The sequence below is a fragment of the Ursus arctos genome, unplaced genomic scaffold (assembly GCF_023065955.2).
Source record: "Ursus arctos isolate Adak ecotype North America unplaced genomic scaffold, UrsArc2.0 scaffold_11, whole genome shotgun sequence".
Classification (NCBI taxonomy): Eukaryota; Metazoa; Chordata; class Mammalia; order Carnivora; family Ursidae; genus Ursus; species Ursus arctos.
In genome coordinates, this window is record NW_026622775.1 from 70,341,920 (window position 1) to 70,354,443 (window position 12,524).

Here is a 12,524-nt window from a genome sequence, read left to right on the forward strand (position 1 = left end):
TCGTGTTTATTTATTCCCACGAAGCCTCCTTTCCCTGGCCCCCATCAGTACCTAGTCCATCCTTTCGATAGGTGATGGGTGTTAACTATGGCTCTAATAAAAAGTAATAACAGTCCAAGTTTCTCATCCCCATGGCTCTGGGTAACTCTGCTGTCTCCTTCACCTCAGCCCTGTGAAGCAGAGGGGAGGCTGCACAGGGTGGAGAGGCATGGTCCCCATTGTCAGAGGGAGGAATGAGGCACTATGCAGAAGAGATACAAAGAATGCAATCCTACATACAAAGTTCTAGAAGCAACAAAGCTTGCCTTCTCCTTTGAGCCTTCCCCCTTCTTCCCCCATATACCTGCCCCTAGAGGAGCTTCTCTGTTCCCTCTCCCCTTCCTGGGCCATGTTCAGAGGACTGATCAAGTCAAGCATTCACCCATCATCCAGCAACCAATGGGGCAGAGGGAATGTATTTCCTAAATGGTAAAAAAAAAAAGGGGGGGGGGAATCTTTGTAAAGGTCAAGACCTTGCATACAAAAATTAGCTACAAAGTGGCAATTGTTGATATGATTCAGCTCTCAGGGATGCGTGTGTTCTTGACTCGCAGGAATAGGTGGAATTTCAAACTTCTGGTGAAGAAGGCATGGGTGGGGGGTGGTGGCTGGGTGCTCTGCCCAGAATCTCTCAAATCATCATGGTCAGCCCACCCAGATATGTGGGCTCTGGCAGGTATCCCAGAGGGAAGTCAACTCCTGAAAGCCCACACTTCAGGGTGAGTCTCATGGGGGTGGTGAGTGCCTCAGATTCCCTCTCCTACTCCCGCTTTCGCTCTAGATCGCCTCAGCGTCTTTGAGGCGCTTATGCATCTCCGGACCTAGTGCTGCAAGACTTGGATCTCTTGGCGCTCAGCCAAGCCTTTTTCCACTTGTGCGTGAGCCTGGAAGCGGGGTCCTGCACCCATTGCATGCCTTTTCCCATTTTACAGAAGGGAAAGATGAGGCAAAAAGGGGAAGCCAAGGAAGAGCCGGGAAAACTCTGGAGTCAAAGTTTCCTTCGTTTCCTCCTCCACACCTTTTTTCGTTGCTGTTTCTCACCCCCTAATCTTTCCAATCAGGGCGGCTACTCAACCTAATGGGCCCAGTCCGCGAGCAGGAGGTACATCGCCCCTTTAAGGGGCAGGCCCCTGGCTTCCTTGACCTCGCCCCGCCCCCTCCGGGGCCGCACTGCGCCTGCGCCAAGAGCAGGAGCCCAGGGGTTGGGCAGAGCCTAGTTCCGTGCAACTTTCAAGTGAGTTGTAAACTCCGCCCCGAGGCCGGTACCGGTGGCCGGGCACCCTGAGACCGCCGGGACCCGAAGAAGCGAAGGCCGTGACCGCCACCCGCGGCCCGGGACCCGCAGCAGCGCCACGGCGAGAGCAAAACCCCTGGTTCCCCGCAGCAGGAAGTGCGGGGCTGAGCGGTAACTGCCCCAGGAGCGCGGCGGGGGCGGAAGAACGCGCCTGCCCTTACCGGCTCCCAAGTCGGTTCCTCTGAGCCCCGGCCTCCTCGCCTCAGCCCACGGGTCTCCCCATTCTTCAGGCTCCGCGCACTGCGGGGTTAGGGGGCGGCCCGAGCTCCCCTCCTGTTCCACTGATTACCCCATCCCAGCCCCGCGTGAGCGTCTCTCTGGTCATCTTCTTGTGGGGGTTCCCCCTTCGTCCCGAGGCTGCAAGATGGTGTCCTGGATGATCTGTCGCCTAGTGGTGTGAGTATGGCTACTTTAGCAGAGCCTCTACTCCCAGGAGCCAGACGGCTTCTGAGGTGGAAGATGGGAACGTCTGGTGGGGAAGGGGGCTTTCTGCGCTTGGTCACAGCTCCCTCAACATTCACCACAAGGGTTAACGGACCTTCGGACCTGCGGACCTGTGGACCTGCAGACCTGCACGTGCCATCGGGCACCCTTGCTTGTCCTCCACCTCCAAAGCCCCCTTGGCTCATGGCGACCCCTCCTGCAGTCACACACACTGCAGACAGGCCTGTGGGACAGAGGCCCTCCTGGCCAGCCTGCAGCACCTTAGCAAACACAAGGTGTTGTGGCACGTTGTGGGCAGAGATTCCAGGTGCCTGCTTCCCATCTGAGCAGTCACATGACTCACCACCCTGGCCTCAGCGTCCCTACTCTGTCCTCCCCTCACCTTTTAGTATTCCAGCACCTGGCTCCAATATTTCTGCCTACAACCTGGCAGTGCCAGGTCTGGTGGCCCTGGGCCTGATTGCATGTCCATGGGAGGGGACAGCCTGGTGCTCTCACCAGCTCCAAAGCCTGCCTCCCACCCACCTGTGAGTGGCTGTGTGTGCTCCCGCTCAATCATGCACCCATAGGCCGCTGGTGCAGGCCTGGGCAGGCTTGGGGTGTTTGTAAACAGCAGGGTGGGGAGGTGGCCTCCAGGGCACTGACTCAGGCACAGGTCATGCAAGCCAAGCGGGAAGAACAGGATAGGCCCTTGCCACTTCACACCTGTGAGGGAGGTGGCCACCTGGTGGGGGCAGGAGGGCATGATGCCCCTCATACTCCCCCTCTGTTTTACGGGCTCTTCTAGGTTGGTGTTCGGGATGCTGTACCCAGCTTATGCTTCCTACAAGGCTGTGAAGACCAAGAACATTCGTGAATATGTGAGTGTGGCTGTGGGCAGGAGGGCTTGGTTTAGATTGGGTGGGACGACGACCTTGGGGGTATGGTAGGACTTGGCAAGGTGGGGAGGGTCTGAACTGGCCTCGCCTTCCTCCAGGGGTGTAAACAGGTGGCATATCCTAAGCAGAGTGGTTGCGGTTGGAAGGCAGGCTGTTGGGGTGCCTGTGCAGAATCATGTGGGTGAAGCTTCTTGGGGGTGGATACAGAAATGAGTGGCAGTTTCTCAGAGGCAACTCTCTAGGGCCAGCCAGGTGCCAGGAGAATGCAGCAGGACAGGCTCTCTGGAATCTCGGGGTCAGCCCGGAACAGGGGAGCTGGCTCTGCAGGCTCAGCTGTTGGCCTCTGACCTCCCCCCGCCCAGGTCCGGTGGATGATGTACTGGATCGTCTTTGCACTGTTCATGGCGGTGGAGACCTTCACAGACATCTTTATTTCCTGGTATGCGTGCGGGGGGTCTGTGGGCGGTGGGGAGGTGATGGCCTACTCTTAGCCTGGCTCCCTGGCTAACTTGCCCACCCTGCGCTCTGACAGGTTCCCTTTCTACTATGAGATCAAGATGGCCTTTGTGCTGTGGCTGCTGTCACCTTACACCAGAGGGGCCAGCCTCCTTTACCGAAAGTTTGTCCACCCATCCTTGTCCCGTCATGAAAAGGTACTCTGGGGGGAGTCAGGGAGGGAAACATAGGGGTGGATTTGAAGGAAAGGGCCCTGGACTCGGAGTTCAGGATGCTGGGTGATAATCTGGGTTCTAATCTGAGTCCTGCTGCCGATTTGCTGTGGGACCTTGACAGAAACTAGCCTTTTTCCTCTCTTGAGATACTCGAATGGGAGCACGTGTGAATGACCATTTGAGGTGTGAAACACCAGCTGGAAGCTGTTTTGGGGATGGTGGGAGGAGGCTGTGCACGGTCACTCACTGAGGTGTGGGAATGGGTGGGTGGGGAGCCCTGCTCTTGGCGTGGTTGCCAGTGCCCTGGAGGTGGGGGTGGGCAGGGAGGCATGGTCCGCAGAGGAGGGGTGACTCCACTGTCCCGCTGAACTCTCCCCCATTCCGCAGGAGATTGACACCTGCATCGTGCAGGCCAAGGAGCGCAGCTATGAGACGGTGCTCAGCTTTGGGAAACGGAGCCTCAACATTGCTGCTTCGGCTGCTGTGCAGGCTGCCACCAAGGTGCCTTGGGCCCCAGCCCTCCAGCAGCCCTCCCACCCCCGGTGCCTTTTGGGGGAGTCTAGCTCTCTGTCAGGGAGCCCAGAGAGAGCACCTGACCATGCCAGGGAACAGGGTGAGAGGTGACGGGTGGGGTGTTGGCAGGAGGATGGAGCTGGAAGTTCAGACTTCCCTGCCTGGGACAGTGACCATGAGCGACCTGCTCTCTGGGCCTTCATTTCCTGTTGGTGCCACAGAGGCATGGGGCTAGAAGGTTACTGAGCTGCTTTCAGTTCTGAGGCCTGGGCCCCAGTGATTACGTGCCACTCAGCCCTTCATTTCCCTGAGCAGCTGTCCTGGCTCAGATCCCTTCCTGCTAGGATCCCTGGCCCCATCCCCCCCAGGTGATGCGGTGGCTCCCCGTCCCTTGCAGAGTCAGGGTGCGCTGGCCGGAAGGCTGCGGAGCTTCTCCATGCAGGACCTGCGCTCCATCCCTGATGCCCCTGCCCCTGCCTACCAGGACCCCCTCTACCTGGAGGACCAAGTACCTCGCCGTAGGCCGCCCATCGGTGAGTGGGAGAGCGATCCGGAGCTGTCTGCTCCGCGGGGTATGCTTCTTCCATGCAAGCTGGGGCTTCCCCAGGGGTTAGAAGAAGGCCTGGCTTGGCCCCAGGCCTTCAGGCTATGGAAATGCCCAGTTTTGCCTCCCTGGCCTCCCTCCCCCTCTACAGGGTACCGGGCAGGGGGGCTGCAGGACAGCGACACCGACGATGAGTGCTGGTCAGATACAGAGGCAGTCCCCCAGCCACCTGCCCGGCCCCGAGAGAAGCCTCTGGGTCGCAGCCAGAGCCTGCGTGTGGTCAAGAGGAAGCCGCTGGTGCGGGAGGTGAGTGGCAAGGAAGGCGTGAGGGAGGTGGGCTGTCCAGGCACTGGAGCCTAGACCCCCTCAGGTTTTACCGGCTCTCTCCCCGCAGGGCACCACCTCGCGTTCGCTGAAGGTTCGGACGAGGAAAAAGACCGTTTCTTCAGACATAAACAGCTAGGGTCTGCAGAGCCTGGTCAAGTCTTACCTCTTGCCTTATGGGGCGTTGGGGGCTGTTTGGAGGGGACCTCTGGCTGCATGTCTGACCTGCCTACACCAGCTGCTCAGGCTCTGTCCTCCTGGCTCCCACTGTCGGTTAAGGGCCAGGTGCTGCCGGGGCCATGCACAGGGCTGTACCTGGAATGTACCAAAGCAGGCTGGGCCCAGGGTTCTATTTATTGTCTTTCTCATCCTTCTGCCCTCCCGGGTGTATGGGACCAGAGCCCTTCCCAAAACTCTGCAAGTGAAACCAAAAGTCCACCCAGCTGTGTTCATTCCTTCCTGTCCTTCAGAGTACTTGACAGCCTCCTCCAAGGCCTGTGTGTGTGTGTGTGTGTGTGTGTGTGTGTGTGTGTGGTGGTTGTATGTTTTGTGTTGGTGAATGAGGTCAGGTTTATGCACGTTTTGGTAAATAAACACATAAAAGTGTTCTGTTTGTCCTGGTTTGTATTTCTGGTGCTCACAGCACACATTATTAAACAGCCCGCTACAGGCCGGTCCACGCCTAGGATGGGGGCTAAGAGGACGGACAGACTGCCAGAAAGGCCCAGTCTTCTGGGGAAGGTAGCCATTGACATATAGTTGTGATGTGGCGAGTACTGTCACAGGAAGCTCTTGGAAACTTCTGAGAACACAGATGGGAGACCAGGGGAAGGGGGGAGGACACCCCTGAGAGGGGTCAGAGTCTAGGACTATAGTCAGGAGGAGATGGGGTTGGACCTTGAATGGGAAGTAGAAGGCAGTAGGAGCAGAGGTGTGCAGGGAACTCGGGCAGCACAGTAATCTCATGGGGATTAGCTGGAGCTGTAAACAGATTAAACCTGGGGAGGCCAACTTCCTCCATGGGCCCTCGGGGGTCTCTAGGCAGCTCTAGGGGCATTGAGTTCCTGTAACTTCTAGGTTGACAGTGGGAGCATCGCACCTTTTTAGAGTGGCCGCGAGAGGGCAGCAGCTGCCAGTGTCTGGGCTGCCCCTAGCTTCCAGGTCAAGGAGGGCGGGGTTGGGAGGCTGGCCAGAGCCCTGCCCTAGAGGGGCCTGGCCGCTGGCTGGCTGGCTGGCTGGCTGGCTGGCTGGCTGGCGAGATGATGCAGAATTCTGGCCTGGCCTCCAAGGGCCCTCTCTGCTGTTCCTTCCTGTTGTTTGTGGTCATTGGTTCTGTCTGCCCCATCCACGGAGTCTCCCCTGTTCTGAGACCCAGGCTCTCTGCCTGAGCTGACTCTACTCCCTCCCCTACTCTAATCCCTGGGGCAGCGGGTGCTGGCTTTGGCCCCTCCTACCCCTGGGTGCTGGCCTCACTATGGTGTCCCAGGGCTGCTCCCCTCAGCCACCCCATGCCTGCTCTTCCTTCCCACTTTTGATTAAGCAAAGAGGTGGTTGGGAAGAAGGGAACTAGGGTGGTATCCTGAGTGACCTGAGGAGTATGGATTAACTCTTGGTGTGGGGATTATCTGGATTTTATTTGGGGAAGGCACTTATCCGGCCGGGGCGGTTTAGCTCCTCACGTATTGGTGTTCGATGACTTCTATCTCGGCGTTCCCTCGCACCGTGGTGTAGCCTCATCTCTTCAGTTACTCATTCAAAAAGTCTCTGAGTATCTCCCAGGTACCAGGCATGTTTCAAGATACTCAGGCTGCAGGGTCCAGGAGTGGCCAGCACCGAGAACGGGATGACCCAGCAGGTGCTGCTCGAAGCCCCTAGCGTACATTCGCCGAACCTTCCCGACAGCCTCCTGAGGCAGCACTATTATAACGCCCCTTTACAAATGGGAAGACAGGCACTGAGAGGACAGGTGATCTGCCCGAGGTTACGCAGCTGAGGCTAATAAATGGCAGGACTGGTCTTTGAACCGAGCAGTGTGGCTCCAGAGTTGGCTTGCTTCACCACCGTGCAGGTCGAGATGAGGCAAGAAGGAGACACACCTGGACTGAACATCGGTCATGCACCTGGCCTTGCGCTGGGCATTTTAGAGAGATGGTCTCCTTGAATCCTCCTGATGAGCCTGCAGGTAAGGCTTAGACCCATTTTACAGATGGAAAAACAGAGACTTGGAGAGGTGAAGCAACCTGTCTCCGGTTGTGCTGCCTGAGCGTGGGGGCCCTGTCTCCTGAGGCAAGCTCACCAGAAGTTGCTGTGGCAGACGTGGAATGGCAGCACCCACACCCCTGAACTGGGCGTGCACAACAGAGGAGTGTGTGATGAATGGGCAAATGAAACATAAGCTCAGAGGAAGGGGGCACGGGGGGAGGCCTGAAGCTGTGGGGTGTTGAGGGAGCTAGAGCTTCACCTGCCCTCATTCCTAGAATGGGCTTTACAGTGGGCAGCAGGGTCCCTTGGGCCGCTGGGCAGAAATGGTGACACTTTTCTCAGGGGCAAGATCTTCGCCTCCCCAACACCGCCCCCCCTCACTAGCCTGGCTGCCCCACAGCTCCTGCCTTTCCTGACTCCTGAGCGCCCACGTTCATCCATTCATCGTTCATCTCCATCGGCCCCCAGGCCTCTGCTCCAGCCGTATGCGTCTCCCACCCTCTGAACCCTCTCTTTCCCAGCCCCCACAGCCTTCCTTACAGACCTGCTTTCTCCAAGAAAGACTTGCCAACCCCTCCTCGAGCTCCCAAGGCTCCCGATGTCTGGCCTGCTCACTGGTCCTGGGCACACCGTGGGCCATGCTGGTGTGCCCAACGCCCTTCCCTTCCCTCCCGCTGGCCTCCCCTACACCTTACTTGCTTTGTATTTGCCGCCTCTCCTCGTCAGTCTGGACTGTCTCATGGCTCCATGCTGTTCCCCTGACCTGATATCTCCTCTTCTACCTAACTCTCTCTCCTCTTCCTATCTGCCCTGTGATCCCCGCTCAGACACCACCTGTCCCACAGAAACCCTCAGCCAGCACGCCCCTTGCCCCCTTGGAGCTGATTGCTCGGGGGGACGGCACCATATCTATTCTTACACAGACTTCTGGTTTTGCCTTGAGCACATCAGATTTTCTCCGCCATTCGTTGGGACTTCATAAAAACAGACTTGCGTCCTATTCACTTTTGTACCCCAGCCTGGAACAAACGGTGGTTTAGTCAAAGTGAAATATCGTCATACATGTGCGGCTCACTTAGTCTCTGACCTGTGAGCTCGAGTGTCAGCAGCTCTGGGAAGCTCCCCCCACTTCCCCAGGGTGAGACTAGAAGCACCTCATGCTCATCTGTGAACATGCCACCTCCAGTAGTCACCCATGGTGCCCCGCGTGGGGCCTGACATGGCAGAGGCCCCAGCGACTGTTTGCAGGTACAAGAACGAGGGGAGGGGGGCGTCTGCTCTAGAGCTTCCTCCTGGCTCCAAGAGCCAAGAACAAGAACCACTGCGGGACTCCAAGCTCCTTGAGGGCAGACGTGGCCTTGTGCTTTAATCTTTGCGCACTGTATTTCTTGGGGCCCGTCACAGAGCCTTGAAAACGCCAGGGTCTCTAGAACACACATTTGCCAAATGGCTGCTGCATGGGTTCCAAGACATTCTGAGGCCAGAGGGGAAGGGGCAAGGAGAATTCCAAGTTCTGGGGCGTTTCTGGCCAGGCACACACATGAACCTGAGACGGGAACATTGGGTATGGGCTGGGCTTCCCTCAGAGCCTGCCATGTGAGAGGCACAGAGACGTCTGCCGCCAGCACTGCCTCCCTCTGCGTGGGGTTCCTGGCCCTAGGGCCCCCTAGGCTCTGGCTTGCCCATGGCCCTCAGCCTTCCGTTCTCCACCAGATGCCCGGGCAGATCAAGGCTGGGCCTCGGTTGCAACTGACCTGGAGCAGAGCCATGCTGGGCTCCGCGCTGGGCACTGAGGAGGGAACTGAAGCAGCCCCGGCCAGGCCCCCGGCAAGAGCACGCCTCGGCTTGGCCCAGGGACCAGCCCCACTCGGATTGTGCCCTGGGCTGACTCTCCAGCTTCCCAGTCCCCCTGGCCCGTGTGAGGCTCTCCTCCGTTGCCTCCCAGTTGCCGGGTGTCCTTTCCTGCCTCCACGGTGCCCCACCTGCTTTCAGACCTTGGGTGGCTCCTCCCTCTCCCTGCCTCTTCAGCCCCTGTCAGCCTGTGGCCCTTCTGTGTCCGTCGGGGGGCCCCTTCCCGCCTGTGGCCTCCGTGTGCCCGTGGCTCCTGCCGTGGTCACGGCAGCCACTCTGGGGCTGCAGGGAGTTAGCCTTTTGTTCCGACACTGCCCTGGCGCAGGCTGAGGTGGGGAGTCTGGGCTGGCACTGCCCTGCCCACGAGGGGGTCAACAGAGCACCCCAGACTCTCACCCCTGTCCCCGATAAACATCAGGGGCTGACCAGGACGCCCAGGAGCTGGGAAGGGGGCAGAAACCAGCAGGAAGATGATGCCTGGCACTCAGGAAATGCTGGGGGCCAGAGCTGGGTTGCTAGGCAGAAGGTCCTGAGCCTGGGGCAGAATGAGGTAGCTTTCTCTACCGGGGTGGTTAGACTGCAGGGGAGGGGAGGCTGGGGGAGGGGGGAGGGGCATTGGGGAGGTGCAGACTGAGAAGAGGAATTAGGTCAGGGATGTGGGTGGGTGGGCACGAGGGGAGGGGGGCGTCTGCTCCAGAGCTTCCTCCTGGCTCCAAAAGCATCTCCAACACTTCCCTTCCTCTCCCCCTCACCCAAGGTCCTGGGAGAATTCTCCCTGGTATTCCCCCTCCCCCAGCCCCCCCCCCCCCCCCCCCCCGTCCAGGCGTTGCCACAAGGGTAGGGGGCGGGGTGGGGGGAGGCCAGCCTCAGCTGTCTGAAGGATGGAGGGGCTGGGGAAGTAGGGCTAGGTGCCCAGACGGCCGCGTGTGTGGGAGGGGATGTCCTCAGATGCCCTCCACCCGGCAGTCCCCGCTCTGACGTGGGTGCCCCCCCCTCTCCCCGCCCGGATTAGTGGCAGCTTGGCCTGACTCTCCGGGGCTCCTTCCCCCACCCCCGCCTGCTGCCCTCCCCTGGGCAGGGGGCTGTTCCACCCGAGGGGCACTGTGCTTGCCCAGGTAAGGGGCTCTGGGGACAGCGTGAGGGCAGCTGGCTCGTGAGTGCTGCTGCGCTTGTCAGCATGACCGTGTGTATGTGTATGTGTGTGTATGTGCGTGAGGGGTTGGTGTGAGCCCAGGGTGGGCCCAGGCGCTTCTGGGGGTGCTGGTCAGCTTGCCTTTGTCCATGAATCCAGCCTTGTGTCCACGCGTGTGTGTGGCTTTCCTTCGGTGTTCGTATCTTTTGTGTGTCTCCCTCATCTGCTCTGTCCTCAGGCACAGAAGAGCCGGCTCCACGGGTTCTGTGGGCCGGTGGCATGGGCTGTGTGGAGCAGGACGGGGAGCCGGTGAGGGGGAAAGGGCCTTTTCCCCCCACCCCCCATGAACCCCTGGGCACTTCAGGAGCCTGTCCTGAGAGTCCTGCTCTAGTCCAGAGACTGTGACCTGACAAAGCAGACATGGCAACTGGGGCTGAGGTGTGGGGAGATGTCTGTCCTGCTCCCCATCTCCTTGGGGATGACAGTGACAGGCCCTCAGCGTCCAGGACAGCCCAGGCTCCTACCCTGCCCTGCCTAGCCTCTTCTAGGCCCTAAGCTGAAAGACTCCCCCCCCCCCCCACCGACTTTCACATAAGCTTCAGCTGCCAGAGGACACAGATGGGGGACCGCAGGCACACCCCAGCCCCCCATCTGCACCCTGGAGCCAGTCCTGTTTGGGGGGGTCTGGGGCTTGGGATCCGGGCATTGCCGTCCACATTAGACCCTCTACGATCATTTCCCCTGGCACACTCAGGTCCAGGCCACCCCTCAGGGGAGCTGGGGGAGGAAGAGAGTGTTAATAACTCAGTCGTGTAAACAACCCCTACCAGCCTGCCCCGCCACAGAAGCAGCCTCTGGGGGGAGGCGGAGGGGCCGAGTAAGGTGGTGCCAACATGACCCAAGTCCTGCCCGGGGCCCCTTCGGGCCTCCTCTTCTTGAGACCCCTCCTCTTCTCCTCAACTGGTAAAAGGATTTCTGCCTCTCTTTCAGTCTCTTGGGAGAAGACTCCCTCCCAGCTCTTCATGGCTCCCTTCTCCAGGGATGGTAGAGGGTTGGTGACCTGGGACCAGGCTGGAGGCATCTGAGAGCTCAACCCTTTGATGGGACGGGGGTGGGTGGGGTGGCACTGCCTCTGTCCAAGGCTGGGTGAAGGCAGGCCAAGGATGGCTTCCATAGGGAGGCAGGGGAGTTGTGCGGTGGGAAGTGGGGGCCTGCAGGGAAGGGAAGCGCCCGTTGGGCGTGTGGGTTTCTATGTGTGTCTGAATCTGTCTGTGTGTGTTTGAATCTGTCTGTTTGTGTCTGTGCTCTGGAACCACCCCCGCAGAGGAGCCGGGATGCTTCCTCGGGTGGAGGGTGCCCTGCTTTCCCATTTCCTCTCCTCCTCTCTGCTCCCTCCCAGGCGCCACTCCCATGGGCTCCTCTCCAGTGCTGGGCCTGGAAGTACTAGGAATTGGGATGGGGCAGACCCCCAGAACACCAGGCTGGAGCAGGTGTTGGGGCTCATATGGTCCCACCTCCTCTCTGGACACAGGCCCTTAGAGGAGGGACAGACTAGAGCCTAGGTACCCCCAGAACTGCTAAGGCGGGACCCGGTGCCTGCTCTTGGGCCCTGGAAGGGGCCTTGAGTCAAGAATGGTGAAGAGCAGCTTGGCGAAATGAGGATGAGGCCAGGCAGTCATGGGCCAGTGGCGTGTGCCCATGTGCCAGAGCTGAAGGACCACAAGCAAGTGTTCCAGGAGGCACAGGGTGGGCTGGCGTGGGTCAGGCGCCCATCGCTGACCCGTGAGAACCCGACTGCCCCTGCCAGCTCTGGCACTGCCCCCTCCCAGTCGCCCCGCCCTAGCACCCCGGGGGGCACCCCGCCCCACCGTGGCCTGGTCCGGCCCCTCCCGCCCTTTGCTCCAGTTCCCGGGCTTGGCACCTATAGTGGGGGTGCTGCCCGCCTGCCAGGCTCCGGGGCCGGGCCCACGGGAGGGTGGGGCGGCTGGGAAGCTGGCACGCTGCCCCGGGGGAGCCTCTCTCGGCAGGCGCCCTGGTGCCGCGGGGGGGAGGGGGGAACAAAGGGCTCATTCTCCCCGTGCGCAGCCGGTGGCATCGCCGGGGCGTTGGCGGAAGCCCCCGGGGCCCGGGAGGGGGCAGGCCCAGGCGGGGCCGCCGAATCACGGGCTCCTGTTTCCCGCAGGGTGCTGGAGGAGGAAACCGGCGGAGCAGCTTCCCCACTCTCAGTTGCGCGTCTGGCGATGGCGATGAGAGGTCCCACTGCGCTGTCCGCCGCGCTCTCCCTCCATTAGCCGCGCTGCGCCGTGCCGCGCCCTCGTTGGTGCCTCTCTCCTGGGACCCGGGATCGGCCCCCACTTCCAGGCACGACCCCCTCCCCCGGCCTCTCGGCCTTTCCCCCCCTACTCGGCCATCTCCGACCCGGGGCGCACGTTCCCCCCGGCCCGGCTCCCACTCTCCCTCCGGGGGCACCCGCTCCCTAGCCCCGGCCCGGCCCTCCCCGCGGCGCAGCACGGAGTCTCGGCGTCCCATGGCGCAACCCACGGCCTCGGCCCAGAAGCTGGTGCGGCCGATCCGCGCCGTGTGCCGCATCCTGCAGATCCCGGAATCCGACCCCTCCAACCTGCGGCCCTAG

At 60.6% G+C, this 12,524-nt stretch overlaps 2 protein-coding genes across 2 annotated transcripts; both read left to right on the forward strand.

The window, feature by feature from the left end:
- The first annotated feature begins 1,211 nt into the window (after positions 1–1,211).
- On the forward strand, positions 1,212–5,314 carry REEP4 (receptor accessory protein 4). Its single transcript, XM_026519046.4, has 8 exons — positions 1,212–1,729; positions 2,565–2,637; positions 3,018–3,094; positions 3,188–3,308; positions 3,714–3,827; positions 4,237–4,372; positions 4,535–4,689; positions 4,778–5,314. Exons 1-8 carry the CDS (start codon positions 1,698–1,700, stop codon positions 4,844–4,846), a joined length of 777 nt encoding a protein of 258 aa, XP_026374831.1. The 5' UTR covers positions 1,212–1,697; the 3' UTR covers positions 4,847–5,314.
- A 4,461-nt stretch (positions 5,315–9,775) lies between these two features.
- HRURF (HR upstream open reading frame) lies at positions 9,776–12,524 on the forward strand. Its single transcript, XM_044391198.3, has 2 exons — positions 9,776–9,875; positions 12,075–12,524. Exon 2 carries the CDS (start codon positions 12,420–12,422, stop codon positions 12,522–12,524), a length of 105 nt encoding a protein of 34 aa, XP_044247133.1. The 5' UTR covers positions 9,776–9,875; positions 12,075–12,419.

Coding starts and splice junctions, on each gene's coding strand:
- HRURF (XM_044391198.3), top strand. CDS start 12,420: ATGGCGCAACCCACGGCCTCGGCCCAGAAGCTGGTGCGGCCGATCCGC.
- REEP4 (XM_026519046.4), top strand. CDS start 1,698: ATGGTGTCCTGGATGATCTGTCGCCTAGTGGT. Junction 2,638..3,017: donor CCAAGAACATTCGTGAATAT/GTGAGTGTGGCT, acceptor CCCCCCGCCCAG/GTCCGGTGGATGATGTACTG. Junction 3,828..4,236: donor CTGTGCAGGCTGCCACCAAG/GTGCCTTGGGCC, acceptor CGTCCCTTGCAG/AGTCAGGGTGCGCTGGCCGG.